The sequence below is a fragment of the Molossus molossus genome, unplaced genomic scaffold, assembly GCF_014108415.1.
Source record: "Molossus molossus isolate mMolMol1 unplaced genomic scaffold, mMolMol1.p scaffold_m16_p_1, whole genome shotgun sequence".
NCBI lineage: Eukaryota > Metazoa > Chordata > Mammalia > Chiroptera > Molossidae > Molossus > Molossus molossus.
This window is the reverse complement of record NW_023425344.1, coordinates 106,053,060-106,070,378: the sequence shown is the minus strand read 5'-3', so window position 1 is coordinate 106,070,378 and position 17,319 is coordinate 106,053,060. Positions and strand designations below refer to the sequence as shown.

At 43.5% G+C, this 17,319-nt stretch overlaps 1 protein-coding gene across 1 annotated transcript in view; it reads right to left on the bottom strand.

Moving 5' to 3' along the window:
* The window catches only part of PIP4K2A (phosphatidylinositol-5-phosphate 4-kinase type 2 alpha), a 160,263-nt gene that overhangs the window by 55,990 nt on the left and 86,954 nt on the right, over positions 1 to 17,319 (bottom strand). Inside the window, 2 exon segments of the mRNA XM_036246572.1 lie at positions 12,714 to 12,810; positions 14,807 to 14,904. Of these exon segments, the coding sequence (XP_036102465.1) occupies positions 12,714 to 12,810; positions 14,807 to 14,904 (195 nt within the window).

The following is a 17,319-nucleotide window of genomic DNA, read 5'->3' as shown; positions in this document are numbered from 1 at the left end:
TGTGGTTGCGATGTGTTTCATCTAATGCAGCATGTGCAGTCTCTGCATTAAGTGTGTTATAATTACAGACTTACCTGCATAATTGCCTTTCCTATTATATTCTGTCAACTCTGGTTTCATTACAATGGGAAACTTCACAGTGAAGAATAGTAATTCATGGCACTCACTGTTAATTCATTAAGGAATTGTCTAACAATACTCATTATGCTCAAGGCAATGTATGGATTTATAAAAGGCTACAAATGCTTACTAACATAATGTCATAACTCCTCAGCTCACATGCTACTTCCTTCCAAATTCTTTGCCTTTCCTTTCAGTTTCAAAGACACTGATAATTATTTATTACAGATTTTCCATTAGGATGTTGGCCATATCTTAGTCTTGGGATATAACAACTTACAAATGCTAATCCTGATTCTACTTCAACTCAGTTTTTCAATAATCACAGGAGTCCCATTCCACAACATCTATTTCCAGTGTGTGGAGAATTTATTTTGAAGTCTTTTAGTTGTCAAATAATCAGTAAAGTCAGGAACAGATACTTTGTTAAAATTTAGAGTGTACCTTTTATAATCACTATGAACATAAAAATATACAAATCAAATTTACTGAAAGCCTTAGACAAGCAGAAAATCAGAAGAGTGATTACAATTAATTGTACACAAAATACATGATCCTTGGAATGATTCTCAGGCCTGCAAGAATCCAACTCTTTATTTCCCATTGTTTTCACAACATTCCTGTGAGGCAGAAAAGGCCAGGTAATGAATGTGGAGAATAGTGGAGTCAAATAATATGCCTACAGCTCCTGCCTCAAGCGTCCTCTGAGGTAACCGAAGAGGGCAATTTACAAAGACAAGACTAATCTTTTGCCGTTACTTAACATCATAATCACAGAGTTTTGTAGCCTTTGAACGAAGGTAGAAGTGTTCAGCGTGTGCAGAGGGAGGACTCTAGCAGCAGTGTGCTGGCCCGGCACCCAGACTATGCTTTGCCCCTCATCTCTCCTTGGATGGGTCATAGTCTCTTTGAGCCTCAGTTTCTGGATTTGAAAAGTGATGAAGAATAAGCCTAGGGGAGCGGATGGGCTAAATTACATCTGTACTTCAGATTTTTTATAACTCTAAACAATGTTGACTCTGCTCTAGACACAGCACACTGCTCCAGGACTGCTGGAGAGCACAGGCCTCGGAAGGCGATTGGGTATGTTTCCCAACAAAAGTCCGGTCAGAAGAGAGTACAGCCATCATCTCTGCGGGGGCATAATGATGGTCTAGGACATCTGGGCCGAGATTAAAGAGAAGATGACAACAGTTCTTAGAGCAGCATGAAAATAACACTTCATAGATTCCAGATGTAGTCCGGGCAGCAATGAGACAATGAGCTAGGAAAGGAGGTCAGAGATATGCATTGAAAATAGTCACTGAGCGGCCTCAAAACGGCCCGGCATCTAGCAAAACTGAATGCTGAAATTCCTCCGTGTGCTTTGTTCTGTCACAAAGGAAAAGTGAACTACAGCATGATACAGGATGCTTGCAGAAGTCTGGGAAGCCAAGAGGAGAAGGCCCCGAGAAGAAACCGAGCCTGGGAGTGACCTTCAGGAGCCCCCAAGGGGTCTCTCTATATGTAAATAAATCTCATAATCAAAGAGCATGGCCCTGGCCAGTTTGGCTCAGCGGTTAGAGCGTCGGCCTGTGGTCCGGAGAGACCAGGGTTCGGTTCCCGCTAAGGGCACGTACTTCGGTTGCAGTTTGTCCCCGGCCCTGGTTGGTCGTGCGGGTGGCAGCCACTCGATGTGTCCCTTCACGTCGATGTTTCTCTCTCTCTCTCTCTCCCTTCCTTTCTCTCCCTCCCACTCTATCTGTACAAAAAAATAGAAAAATATCCTCAGTCGAGGATAAAAAAAAAAAAAAAAAAAAAAAGAGCATGACCGTTGGAAGCAGACTTGGCGAGGATTCCGAACCACTCAATTTACAGATCAGAAAACAGAGACTAGAGTGGAAAGGACTTGCCCGTCTGAGTTTGTGAAGGTGTGAGTGGGACGGGGATTCGGCCTCCATCGCTGTCACCACCAGCCTGCTGCCTCCCTGCCTGGGCCCGGGAGTGTGGTGGGTACTCTGATGGGATTGTTGATACAGGTTTTTCTGTGGTGACAATACCTTCTAATCACAATTTAGTGCCCGAGCCAGCTGGCAAAACAGCCACACCTGTCTTTATGTTTTCAATTTTGCCAAGTAAAACGTGTAAAAATAAAAATACCATCAAGAACAGCCTCAGTGCGCCCTGGCCAGTTTGGCTCAGCAGTTAGAGTGTCGGCCTGCGGTCCTGAGAGACCCGGGTTCGGTTCCCGCTAAGGGCGCGTACCTCAGTTGTAGTTTGTCCCCGGCCCTGGTCGGTTGTGCGGTGGCAGCCACTCGATGTGTTCCTTTCACATCAATGTTTCTCTCTCTCTCTCTGTTCCTCTCTCTCCCTCCCACTCTACCTGAACAAAAAATGGAAAAATGTCCTCGGGTGAGGATTAAAAAAAAAAAGAACAGCCTCAGTGCTAACGCAGTCAGAGTCCTTAATGTACGCTTTTATTAGCATATGGACAAATTTATCTTGACTCATTCTAGGACTGTTCATTATTACCTGGCTTTACCTGAGGTGAACAGGAAGAGGAGTCACCTTAGGCAAGAGCTGAGACAGAGGTGTGTCAGAGGGCTTTAGGACAGGAACTCTACCTGCTGCTGAGCCCTGGGCTTAGAGTCGGACAGGGCTGGAAGATGCCAGTCCTCGGCATTCCCTACGGTCCCGCACTGTGGCAACCGTTCAGTCCTGAGAATTCACACCTCTCACCACATGGCACAGTTCATCACGTCTGGTTTAATTCTTTCACGTGCCTAAGAAGAGTTGGAGGTTTTCATTTTCCTTGGGTCACTGGCTTTTATCTTTAGAAAACTGTCCCATCCTCTGTCTTTCCCTTGTTAAGACTGTGAGTTTTCTTGGCAAAGAATGCCAGGGTTGAAAGGAGTAATCTTTTATACTGGGGATGCTGAATTCTTGGTTACTCCCCATAATATTAATTGGGGAAGAGGTGGTTGGGAGGCAAGTGATATAGAAAAAGAAATTATGACAAAATTTGCAAGTTAGGACAAGATGTGCATGGAAAAAAGAAGGTCTAGCCAAAGGCACCATTAAAAAAAATTATCTATCTTAACCACCCTGATGTAAACGGCCGCGTCTGAGATGGAGACTGATACAACCAGAGCCCTCAAAAGCACCATTTAAAGGATTGGTTTGGTCATCTTCAAGGTAATTCCCATTTCCAAACTAAAATGTTCATCACTTTTTTTCTTTTGGTTTTTTTTTTTTTGTAATGTTCACTTTCAAGAACCCTTACCCCTACTTACCTGTTTGTTTTTATGAGAAAGCTGCCAGATAAAATTACCCAGTGAAATCTACCTAGGGTTTGGAGAGATCTGCTCTCATTGGAAAACAAATTCCATGTTAAAGACAAAGCTTAAAGAATTATATGTTCTGTAACACAGTGACATTTTTTAATTTCAAAATCTGGGATTCTGAACTCAGTTTGAGAAGTGTGAATGCACAAAACAAGTGCTCTGTGGATACTTGGGGTCAAAGTCAGAACACAATACAAAGGCACTCCAGGGCTTATTCAATGTGTGAAATCTTCCACTGGCCTTCTGAAATGCCCTAATACAACTTCCTAAGTCTAGACAGTAAGAAGAGAACTCATTCACAAACTCACTAAGTATATACTCATCAGTACGCCCCGAACATCAAAATCATCTCCCTACATTAAGTGTAGTTTATTCATATTTTCTCAGGTGCATGTTGCCATAAGCAGAGGCCTAGTGACCTCTCCAGCTTCAAACAGTACTGATGATGAAGACAGAAGACAGACGAGCATGGCATCATACATAGAGTCTTAGATGTCGTGACTGTGTTACTTTGAGCAAGTCATTTAAGCTCTTTGTGCCACAGTTTCCCTATCTGTAGAAAGGTAATAACAATGAGAATAATAATAATAATCAAAAGTTTGTTTGGAGGTTAAATTAGATAATATACAAAGTTTTTTTAAAATAGTGCTTGGAATTCAGCAGTATTCAACAAAGTGTAGCTATTATTAAAAGCATGTTTCAATTAGGAAGGCAATGAGAGATCTAGATCAATATTAACAAATTATTCTGTAAGTTGGTAAATTAAAAAGAAAGAACAACTTGTAGAGTGAGTTGTTCCAATTAGCTTTGGATTCCCTTTCCCCTGCCCTGGCCAAACCTCAGTCTGTACCCAGGGAAAACAGAGCTACACACTTTTCCCCACTCACGTTTACAGGCTATTTCTGCAGCCCTCAATAATAACCACTGATACTTTTAAAAGAGTATTTAAAATGTGTATATGTGTGTTTGGGGTGGTGGTGGTGGTGGTGAGCAGGAGAGCATGGGACTGAATGAGACACAGGGCTTGAGGGTTTGGAAAAGCAACCTGGAAACTCAGAGTCTAAGTCGTTTGTTTAACCTGTTGGGCTGCCACAAAACCCACAATCCCTTTCAATACAGAGCCTTAAAAGACTTTAATTCAACCTTGAAATTATATATGTAATGGGATTCTGATACTGTCTTGTTGCCTCCACTGCCCACAAGAGTCACTCATGGCCTGCCTTTACCGCCTTTCTTCCCTTTGCAGGGTTTCGAATCTCAGCCTACGTCGTGGAAGCAGGCTGAGTTAGAGGTCCAGCCAAGGGAAATGAGACCTCTCCGTGATCCCTGCCCCCCACCCCTTACTCTGTTATCGGATCATCTGCAAAGACAGACAGTTGGACTTCACGGTCTCTAGGTTTTCTTCTTGCTCTACTAACCGGTATTCTGTAATCATTATTGCTGTCAGTTTGTAGATACTTAGGAAATGGACAATGGTTTGCTATTAGTTTGAAGAAAAAAAATCTAATGATAAATGTAAACACACTGCAAAAAAAAGAATGCTCTATTCACTGGCTACCCTATGTAATTCCTTTAATTCCCTTGTTCTAAATGGAAAAACTTTTATCAAAACTCCCTACCCTCAAGAAAAAGGCATCCAAATCAATGGTGGGGGAAAAGAAAGTCTCATACCGAATATATACTAATCTTAAACTCGCAACATTCTTCTTCCTAAATGCTTTACTGAGATATAATTCACATATCATACAATCCACCCATTTAAAGTATAGAAATCAATGGCTTTTAGTATATTTACAAAGTTAAATAACCAGTATCACAGAACTTTTGAACATTTTATCACCTCGGAAAGAAACCCTGACAAAATAAATAAACAAAACAAAACAGAAACAGACTCATTGAAACAGAGAACAAACTGATTGATGGCTGCCAAAGGGGAAGGGCCTGGGGCATGGATGAGTAATAAGAAGTACAAACTTCCAGTTTTAAGATAAATAAGCTACAGGGATATAATGTACAGCAAAGGGAATGTGTTAGTGATACCATAATAACTACGGTGAAAGACGGTTACTAGACTGATCACGGTGATCACACTGTGAGGTATACAAATGTTAAATCACTAGGGTGTACACCTGAAGATAATATAATATTCTATGTCAACTGTACTTCAATAAAAAAGGAAGAATAAAAAGAAAACCCATATCCATTAGCAGTCATTCCCATCCTTCCCCCCAGCCCTCTACTAGTAAATCACCCAACTACTTTTTGTGTTACATACATACATTTGCCTATTCTGGACATTTCATATAAATGTAATCATACACTACACAGGTATTTGTGATTGGGCCAAACATTCTTCTTGCAAGTCACCTGACCCACTGTGCCAGCTGCAGGCCCCGGGCTGTCTCTGGGGGAGTACAGTGACCTTGTGGTGCTCTCCACTCACTCCAGTGCAGTGGACACATTACAACCCCCAAGTACGGCTTATTAGGATGCACCCAGGCTTGCTGGGGAGTTGGGGATAAAGCAAACTGTTTGTCAAAAAAAAAAAAAATTAAAGTTCTAAGGAAAAGCTATTAGATGAGGGGAGGTAAGAACATGACAATTTAGTCCATTTGTGCCTATCTGGCCACTTGGTAAGTGAGCTTATTTTTTACCACTCCCATTTCCCACAGCCAAATCCATGACTGATCTTACAGTACACTCTCTCTCCACTCTCAACAGCTGTGTTTGAACTCTGGCGCCACGTCAGCCCTCAACAGGAAATAAAGGAAATAATGAGAGATGAAGCTCACCCTTCAATGGCCTTCTTACATTTATAATTGGGAACTTATTGTCCTTTCCCTGAAGGGAGGGATTAATGGTGCTATCCTTCCTCCCCACTCCTCCAACAGTCTGCAGTGAAGATGTTTGGTTTTGCAGTGGGGCGTCCAGGATTAGTGAGGCCTCCAGAAGGGTGGAGAAAATGTAAAGGTCAATTTAATTAGCTCATTCATACCACCAATCTTCTATACCGTATCTCATAAAAATGCCATGGTTTAGTAACCATAATGGTCCCCTGTACATTTTTAAAACACCCAAGCATTTTGAAGGTTTAACCCTCTTAAGCTACTCATATAACCTTATATACATTGTTCTTTTTTTCATTTAAATATGAATTTGTATTTCTGCCAAAAATCATGTACAAAAACCTTTTTCTTTTTAGTCAGCAGAAAGGCCTCTTAAAGTCAATGCTGCCATGCTCAGGGGTGTAAACATTACCAGCTTACAAAGGGACACGTCAAGATTGTGTGCAAGAACCTAAGTCACAGGGATCTACTCGTGGTGACTTAATAACAGATTCAGAGAGTCACAGCTGGGGGCCTCAGCGAGAATCGGGTCCTTCTGCCTTATTTCACAGATGACGTAATGGAGACCTACCAGGGCTAAGTGACTGAATTAAAACATTGAAAATCCAGGACTCAAACCAGCCTCCCAACTCCCAGGAAAATGTCCTTCTTCCTAACCCAGGCTACCTAGTTCATGGATTTGAAATCTGGAAGCCAGTCGCTGCCCTGCAGACAACCCAGGACTCTGATTACATGCCTCAACTCACACGTCCCGGGAGCCAGACGCCGCCCAGACAAGCCTGCTTTCTGGGTTTGTGTCGGACATACGTTATCTGAGTGCACACAGATGGTCCTGGGGCCCCATTAGAGAGGTAAAGACCAACACGCCAACTTGAACATCATCATCAAGAATTTATTAAATGCCCACTGTGTTCAAAGGCCTGTGTTAAGCTCTCGGGGAATTTCTATGCCTGTGATCCCAGGCACAGAACGGCTTTCATTATGGAGGGGAGCAAGACACAGCAATCTGACACTTATCAGTAATAAAACAACTTGCAAAAGAAGAACACAAAGTGAAAGGTAATGACCAGCAGAGAAAGAAGCAGAGTTGCAAGAACTTCATCGAGCACGACGAGACCTCCTTTAAAAATCTCAGGTTGGTACTTGACTGAGGTTACAATGCCGGAGGCCTGGCTCCAGGCTCATGATGAACAAGGTGGCATCTAGCCCAGACAGGACCTCTCTGCCAGCTCTTGCTAGAAAATCACAAGTCACAACCCCAAACGGGTTCAGGGGCAGGAAATGCAAGCAAACAGGAAGCCTGAGTTCCACGTGGGGGAGGAGGGCAGCCAATGGTTCAACTCATAAGAAAGAGCAGCCCTGACCAGGTCTCAGTTGGTTAGAGTGTCATCCCACACACCAAAAGGTTGTGGGTTCGATTCTAGTCAGGGCACATACCAAGGTTGTGGGTTTGATACCTGGTTGGGGCACAGACAGGAGGCAACCGATTGATGTTGCCTGTCTCCCATAAATGTTTCTCTTCTCCCAATCCCCATCCTCCCTCTAAAATTTCAATAAAACATATCCTTAGGTGAGGATTCAAAAAAAATGAAGGAGCAGAAAGAGAACAAGAAAACCTGATGATGCTGATGGTTGTGAAGTTTTCCTAAAGGTCTATTGAGGGCCTTGTCTGCTCTGCGTGGGGCCCTTTAGAGGTTTCATGTCGAGACCGCAGTGGCTCGCCAGGAAGCCAACAGGGATGAGGAGAAACTTTTTAAGTGTGGGCTGAGCAAGCCAAAGGACAACAAACAATTACAAAGGAAGAAGAGAGTTTACCTGGCTCAATGAGTAAGCAAACTGAGGTGGTGACAGTACAGGTAGGATTGTCGAGACAAGAACCTCTGTGCCGGTCATTCCCAGATCTGGGCCTCTGCTCCAGACCCCAATCCTCAGCTCCACCTGGGACGCCCACCTGCACGATGGCCAGCCTCACACAGGCACCTCCAGGTCACCTCCACATTTAACAGGCTAAAAAGTCAACTTCATCTTCCACTCTTGCCTTGCCACCCCCAAACTTTCTTCTCTAGGGACCGGGCCCTGCTCTCTCAATGTCCAGGCTCCAACACCTCGGGCTCCTGCCCCTTGCTCTGTGGCCCGTCAGCCACCTCTCCTGTCACTTCCCTCTCTCCTTGTCTTGGGAAGATGCTCTCTGCTCGACCCTGTCAGCACCAAGTGTCCTGGCTCATGCCTCTTCTTCTCTCGGTGGGATATTTCACAGCCTCCTAAGTTCTGTATCTCCCTTCTATTTATTCTATACATAACCACTTCAATTATCTTTTATTATTATTGATTTTAGAGAGGGAGGAAGGGACGGAAAAAGACAGAGACAGAAAGAGAGAGAAACATCGATCCTGCACATGCCCTGACCTGGGACTGCACACACAACCCTTTGAAGGATGGGATAAGGCTCCAACCAACTGAGCCACACCAGCCAGGGTAACAATGAAGAATTCTCATTCACGAGATTCGGTAGGGGAAAAGTAAACCTGATATCATCCTCCACAAATAACAAGAAGGCTGTTTCTGGTGTATTTAGGTTTAACTTCAACTCCATTCTGCTTAACTTTGGTTTGTGGTGGCCAACTCTCTCCACAGGTCAGAAAGTTTAACCGAAGCCTCCATTTAACTTCCTGGGCCTGTTATAAGAGAGTCTGATTCTCTGAAGGACAGGAAAGAGGGTTTTCTCAAAGAACATTAAAAATCAGGATGTCTGGGTTTCTGTAAATCTTATTAGCATCTAATATAGAATGTGACATATAATAGTTAACCAAAAAAAAAGAATTCCTTCAGGCTTTCTTCTCTTCTGCATTTCCTACTATGTCTAGCAGAGCCTGACACATAGTAGGTGCAAATAAACACACACTGAGTTGATAACTGTGTGCGCAGTCACCGACCTAAGGGGGCCCAGGCCGCAGTGGTGACGGCAGAAAGGAACTGCGGCCCAGTAACAGTGCAGGCCTCCGAGGGGCCAATCACCTTGAAAGACATCTTATCTTAAAAGTATGGTAACAGGGAGTCGCATTGGCCCCACAATGATCAGAAGAACACATTTCAACTCTGAGCATATTACAAACTCGTGAAGTTAATTTTAAGGAGCACTAATAAACTGAACAAAGTTCTGAGTCTGGAAGCACTGGGAGCGTGCGTGCACACACATGCACACACAGGGGTATACACACATGTTTGGTGTTACTTTTATTAATGATGAACATTCTAGAACTGCTTGAATTTGTCTTCAACAGCAAGAAAAGGAAGTTTTCTTTTTAAAAGACAAGCAAGAAATCAAAACCAGACGGAAGATACAAATGTTTATGGGGGCAGCAGGAATGCTTTTCAACCTTTAAGCCCACTGAGAGAGGTCAATGAGGTAGGCTAATTACTAGACTCTGCTTTTATCAGAGTGATCAATAATGACTTCTTTTCAGGTGCAGGAGAAAGGCATTTGCACACACAAGGCCGGTCAAGCTCATGTATTCATTGGCTTTACTGTGAAGGTTTGAATACTAAATAAACCTGACAACGGGGCTCCTTTATTTAAAGCTGCTACTTGCTCCCACAGAAACACAAATACAGTGAGGCAAGAGCAGCAGGGGCAGGGCGCCCATCAGCAGTGTCCGCAGCGCCTCCCACAGGTGACGGAGCCCAGGTCACTGATCCCACTTTTCAAATTAGATTGAAAATTTGGTACACGTGTCAACTGATAGCTGTAACTAGCCCTGGCCATGATGAATGAAACGTCCGGCCAACAGTGCGTCGATGTGCCAAGCAGCTGAAATGAGGGGCTCCTCTGGTCCCAGCCCAGTCCCACTGTGCCCTTCACCCTGCACTGTGCAGGGCCCTGGAGGCCACAGCCAGTGTTGCCGCGACCTCCTCCTTTTTTCCAAACCGAGTAGCCAACAAAGTGTTGTGAGCCCCGCATTTACGATCTTGTCTTTGCTTTAAACTCAGGGTCCTGTCCCTGCTGACAGTTCGTTAAGAGGTACAGGTACTGGGAAAGGAACACAGAACTGGGGAGGGGAACCAGTATATCTGCGGTTTACTGAAGTTACTTTGAACACCCACCTTTTTTTTTTTTTTCCTTAATAAAAATATAGTTGCCAAAAAGGAGCAATTTAAATGCCAAAAGCACCAGGCACAGCTAAGGGAAGGAGTGGTGTTCGGATGATTGATTATACTCACACTGGCTCTCCTCCATCCTCCCTCACGCTCAGCGCGTCACAGGCTGGCCAATTAGTGTGAATCATCCTCCACTTGCCTAATTTGCCTTCAGAGCTTGTACTGGGCAATTTGCTCCTAACTATCAACTTACAATTTTATAAATGACTTTTATCTGCTGTAGTGCAGAACTCAGGATGTAATGGGCCCATTTTAGATTTCATATAACAGGGCTGATTAGGAGAAGAAATATAAGACTTCATTTTGGTAATGAACTTAAGAATCTAACAAGATTCTGTTGCTTAGGCCTTCAAACATCAGTTTCTGTAAAATGTGAGTATAACTGTTTTATTAAAAAAAAAAAAAAAGGAGGGGACAGAGGGCGGGACACACTTGGGTGTTAGCATGAGAGGCAGGCACCGGAGAGCTGTTCCTGCTGGTCAGTCCTTTTTAAAGTCCTCAGTTTCTTTTATTTTTTTTTATCCTCACCTGAAGACATTTTTTCCATTTTTTTGTTCAGGTAGAGTGGGAGGGAGAGAGAGAGAGAGAGAGAGAGAGAGAGAGAGAGAAACATTGATATGAAAGGGACACATCGAGTGGCTGCCACCCGCACAACCCAACCAGGGCCGGGGACAAACTGCAACCAAGGTACATGCCCTTAGCGGGAACCGAACCCGGGTCTCTCAGGACCGCAGGCCGACGCTCTAACCGCTGAGCCAAACCGGCCAGGGCCTCAGTTTATTTTTTTCAAAAGGCCTCTTTAGATGTAGCAACAGTTCTTAATGCGGAATTACTCCTTTTCATTTTATACAAACCCTTTTTACTATTCCAAATTTATTATTTAAAAGTGACTTATTTTTTCAGCAGTAAATTTCAAGTCTAAGTTTGACCTAAGTTCTTTCTCTTACACATGAAGGTCAAACCTGAGCGCTGTTGGCTCCACCGCAGTTTTTAAAAGCAAACGAGTGCCCACTTCCTCCTGCCACACTTCCCTCGGCCCTCTCGGGGCACAGTGGAGCACAAAGTGTGGCCTCTGCTCGGAACCGGGACCTCCGTGGACACCCAGCCCTGGTCCACAGAGGAGGGAATGTCACCTGCGGCCCGGCCAGCATGGCTTTTTCAAAACATGGCAGCTGGGAGGCTTCTCATGCCTGAGTGAGCATGTGAGAAATTCTTGGAACCTTTCGACATGGGGCAGGGCGGGGGGCCCACACATCTCTGGGAAAGGTACTAACTAAGCTCAAACTGCCTCGGAGACTCTGCTCCTTGAGGGAAAACAGAGGGTTAAGCTGTGCTGATTTTCAGCTTGTAAGGTCGTCGGGGTGGCAACACGCACTCGGTGCAGGATAAATGAGCCTTTCCCATTTGGAGCAAATGAGAGAAAGTGATTTGGAGACTTAAAGGATTTAAAATCAGTCAGTGCTCTCACAGTACAATGAAACAGACTGTCGTAAAAGACCAGAAAGTAGCCCCTGCGACCCCTAACATAGATTTCTGCTCCTAAAAAAGTCTGTGGCTTTCCCCGATCTGGCTGACTCTAAACTTGGGTAACTGGTGTCAGGTCTCTTAGGCCAGACGACTATGGAGCGGCGGACATGCCAGCACCGTGAGGACCAGGCAGATGTGGGGAGAAAAGAAAGCAACTGCGCATCTGTCTGCCATGGGTTCCAGAGCAGAGGGCGGCGCTCCGCCGGGCGCTCCGGGCGGTGGGCTCTGAGGGTGGCGAGGGTGGCGGTCGCTGCCACGCCGCACAGTGGAGCACAAAGTGTGGCCTCTCACAAAAATGCTGTTGGCCTATTTGAAAAGCAGCAAATCAGCTCAAACGGGAATAAATGTCTATGATCCCTGAGTGGCCTCTGCAAACACAGAAATTGCGCATTCAGCGCACTCCTGCGCACCTGCCTCGGCCGGGGATGGCCTGATGGCAGGAATCACAAGGAGTTTCTAGAAGCTGGCAGAACGCCTTCGCCTGGAAATGAGAGCAGCGTGTAAAAGTCACTTACCCGCTCTCTTCCCCCAAAATAATTTCTTTTCCTACCGTCTACTGAAATCACATTATACAGGGGTTCCTAATCGAAAGTACCCTTTATTTTACGGGAAAAAAAGGAAAATGAATATATAAAGTAACAATTACTATTATATAATTACCTGTAATGACAAAAATGTAAGGCCTATTTTACAGCAGGGACCGGTGACGCCCATCTGAAGCAATGTTACAAAAGCAACTCACCTGGAAATCCTGATCGTCGATTCCAAACCTCTCCCGCAGGTTCCGGAAAACCATCGGGCAGTATTCCTTAAACTTGAAATGGCTCGGCATGTTTTCTCTGGAACAGCAGATTGTGAGATAAAGCTCAGATATACAAAGAGTAAACAGGACTCGAATCTCGCACCATCTAGTTGTATGAGTAGCCAAAGAAGGCCTGGAGCTCCCCACCCACCGAAGGCACAGAGGAACTTTCCAGAACAACTACAGTGGACTCTTGAACAGTGTGGGGGTGAGGGGTGCCAACCCCCATGCAGCTGAAAATTCATGTGTAACTTTTGACTCCCCTAAAACTTAACTAATAGTATAATGTTGACTGAAAGACTCACTGATAACCTAATCAGTTCATTCACACATATTTTGTGTGTTGCATCTATTTATATATAATCTATTTACAACAGAGCAAGAGAAAAGAAAATGTTATTAAAATTATAAGAGAAAATACATTTACAGTACTGTACATATTTATTTTAAAAATCTGCATATATCCCTGGCTGGTTTGGCTCAGCCGCTGGAGCACTGGCCTGTGGACCAAAGAGTTGCAGGTTCAATTCTGATCAAGGGCATGTGTCTTGGTTGTGGTTCAATCCCCGGCCTTGATCAGGTCGTGCGGGAGGCAACCAATTGATGCATCTCTCTCACATGGATGTTTCTCTCTCTTTCCCTTCCTCCCTCACTCCCACTCTATCTGAAAATCAATGGAAAAATATCCTCAGGTGAGGATTTAAAAAACAAACAAACGCACATAAGTGGACCTGTGCAGTTCAAGCCCCCCCGCTGTTCAAGGGTCAACAGTACAAGCCACAGTAAGATGCGGGGGACAGAAAGGTCAGACTGATAACTTTTCTGACCTCTCACCACCTAGGAGCACTTGGCCTTATGATCTTTTAATCCTGACCACATGCTACAGCTACTTCTTCAAGGAAGAGGAGGTGCACAGGGAAGGGGCCATGCTGAGGGAAATGGTGAAGAGCAAGCAAAGGAGGTGGACACTAGGGGAGGGCATCAGGGCGAGCCACACTCATCCTCGGCCACTAGCAACTGTCAGCTTACAAAACAAGACTCTCGCTCTCTGAATGGCCTATTTTATATTTTATATAAATACAGCCTAAATTCACATAGAAAAGATCCCCTCAAACGGTCAGCCCCCCAGGGATGAAGAACCTTTTTTCTGCCAACGGCCATTTGGATATTTATAACATCATTCTCAGGCCATATAAAATTATCAACTTAAAAACTAGCCTGCTATATTTGGTCAGGCGTGTGCTGGTCTTGATTTCGATGTTCCCTACCACGGATGGGAGAATTTACACATGAGCTTCAAAGAACAATGATCCCATTAAGAAATATTAGAACTAATCCTTTGAGTAGGATTTCTTCAAGGTTCATCCTATTCACTCAGAATGGATTCCTCCAGCATGTTCGCATACACTCCTCTGTTGTGGTACTTTGCACACAGAATTATAGACCATAATCTGTGTGTCAGTTTTCCACCACGCACCTGATTGTGAGCCCCTTGAGAGCAAGGCCCTTTCTTACACACCCGTGTATCTCCAGCCTCTGGTGGACTGGCTAACAGATAGGGCTCCACCGTGACCTCTAACACGACATTCCAGTGAAGGCGAAATCGTCTCATTGCCCCGCATAGTGTCCAATTATGTTTTATAAAAATGCACCTAAATTCTTCATTCTATGAAGTCCTCATTTCTGTTTGTAAAGTAATCATTATGAGTTTTGTGTAAAACAGCTGAGGTCTATAACTGCTAAAAAATAATCCAAGCAACTTACAGCTTGAAACATCTAAACTGTAGTGAGAACATCACTTTGAACATATAAGCTGTTCACAGAGAACAATATGCCATATGGCAAAAGGCTATTACCCAAGAGGCCCGCTGTTGCTGTTGTGAAAGTGACAGATGGTTGTGTTTATCACAGGGTTAACTTCATCAGCAAAACTTTACACCCACCCATTGAAAACTGATGTGATTACAGAAATTCACAAAAATCATACTCCAGGCCGCCACATCAGTTCTAGAAAAGATCGTACTTGTACTTACTTGTTAAAAAGGTGATTGTCCACCTTTATCTTTGAATAGGCTTTGAAGTCATCTGGCATCAACATAACAGGGATTTGAACATGGCTCAGTTCATTGATCTAGAAAAACATAAAATAAATGACACAGGTTATCACTGTCTGGGTGGGACGTGCTTGGGACTTTAGCCCTACCCGCTGACCTCGGGGATGGGAAGCAGGACGCTGCAGCACACTGAGCACACTGACCAGCTTCCTGGTTGGTGAAGGCATTCGCATACCAGAAGGGTGGTGCACCCCAGTGTTTGGGGGACAGAAGCTCCTACACTCTGGACCCTTTTGGGCCTTGCCCTATTTACCTCTTCATTTGGATTCTTTTAATATTCTTTATAATAAACTGGTAAATGTAAGTACGTTTTCCATGCATCGCTCTAGTAAATGAATTGAACCTGAGGAGACAGTCTTGGGAACATCCACCTGGACTTGTAACTGGCCTCTGAAAAGGCAGCAGACTTGTGGGACTGAGCCCTTAACCTGTGGGATCTGATGTTACCTCCAGGAAGGCTGTCAGAATTGACTTGCTGCTTCCTGGTGTTGGGAAAAAATGCAAGTCAAAGATGATAGATAGATGATAGATAGATAGATAGATAGATAGATAGATAGATAGATAGATAGATTATATGTATCCATCAAGATATCCATGTTATTGAGAAATGTATCCATCTCATTATCTTTCAAAAAGAGCAACATAAAGGCTTTTTCAAATAAACAAAAACTGGCAACTTACCGACAACAGAATTTTAAAAACTTATAAGATTTAGAAACATGTTCTTTAGAGACTAAAGATATACTTCAGAAAAAAAGGTAAATGTGTGTGGAAGGTCTGAGACACAAAAAGAATCAATAAGCAAGTAAATAGGTAAATCTGTAGATAAATACAAGTGAACACTGCCTATGAAGCAACAATCTTCGTTGATGGGAGCAAAGGGGCTCTGAGCGCTGAAGAGAAGCAGTGTGTGAGCTGGGCAGCAGGTGGTTGGAGCTGCAATGTTCATGGACTGTTCAGGAGAAGAGTTAAGATGTTAACCTTTGACTAAATATTAAGGTGAAGTTTTAAAGGCAAACAGTAAAAGAACAGAAACAGAGTATATAACCTCAGAGTATATAGTAGAAGAGAACAAACAGTAAGAATACAAGTAAAACTCTTGGGGGGAAAAACTCAAGTGAGAAGAAAAATATAAGCACTGCAAAGTGGGACAAAGAGAAGGTAAATGACAGAAACACACCTGGATCTACACATCATCACAACAGGCATAAACAGACCAGCAGTTAAAATAAAGATTGACAAAATGAAGTAAAAACAACTATAAACTCTATGCAAGGGATGTAACTAAAACATAAGAACTCAAAAAGGCTGAAAGTTAAGGATCAAAAATATATATTAAAGAGTACTAAAAATTATCGAAAAGCTAGCTTACCTTTACTGATATTAGATAAACTAATAACTTTAAGATAAAAGCATTGTTAAGAATAAAGGTCTGTACATAATAATAAAAGATTCAATTATCCAGGAAGATAAGATTCATATTTCATAAGTACCTAATTAACCTGAAAGTATAGAGCAAAAATTGTTCAGACCTCAGGGAGAATGGACAATCCATTATTAGAGAGGAAGATTTGAATATGCTTTGATTGATAGTTCAAACAGACAAAACATTAAAAACGACAGACTTTTCAACAACATATTAAACATTATTCATTCAGTACTTGTTGCACACCTATCACTGCCAAGTATTCTTCTAGCTGCTTTGGATATATTGTTGAACAAAACACATTAAGATGCCTGTCCTCCTAGAGCTTCTATTGTTGTGGGGAAAGTCAGAAAATAGAACAATAAATTTAGCAAATTAAAATGTGGTCACTAAATTATCTACTATATTAGAAAACTACAGAAAAAAGAAAAAGCAGGATAAAAAAGCCAGGACATGCCCATCAGAACATGAGTGGGGGTCACTGATGCATTAAAAATAGGGCAGGTTGCCCTGGATGGTTTGGCTCAGCAGTTAGCGTGTTGGCTCTCGGACCAAAAGGTGGAGGGTTTGATTCTGGGTTAAGGGCACGTACCTGGGTTGCAGGTTCCATCCCCAGTTCCATTCCCAGCCCTGGTAGGGTTGGGAGGTAACCCACGGATGTGTCTCACATGGATGTTTCTCTCTCTCCCTCTCTCTCCCTTGCTCCCTTCCACTCTATCTAAAAATCAATGGAAAAATATCCTGGGGTGAGGATTAATAACAACAACAAATAGGGTAGGTTAGGGTGAGCCAAGGGTTGAAAGAGATAAAATTTTTTTTTTTCATTTTTCTTTATTGGCTTTAGAGAGAGAAGAAGGGAGAGAGAAAGAGACAGAAACATCAACGAGAGAGAACATCAATTGGCTGCCTCCTGCCTGTCCCCCCTGGGGATTTGGCCCACAACCTGGGCATGTGCCCTGACCAGGAGTCAAACAGTGACTTCTTCATGCATGGGTTGGCGCTCAAC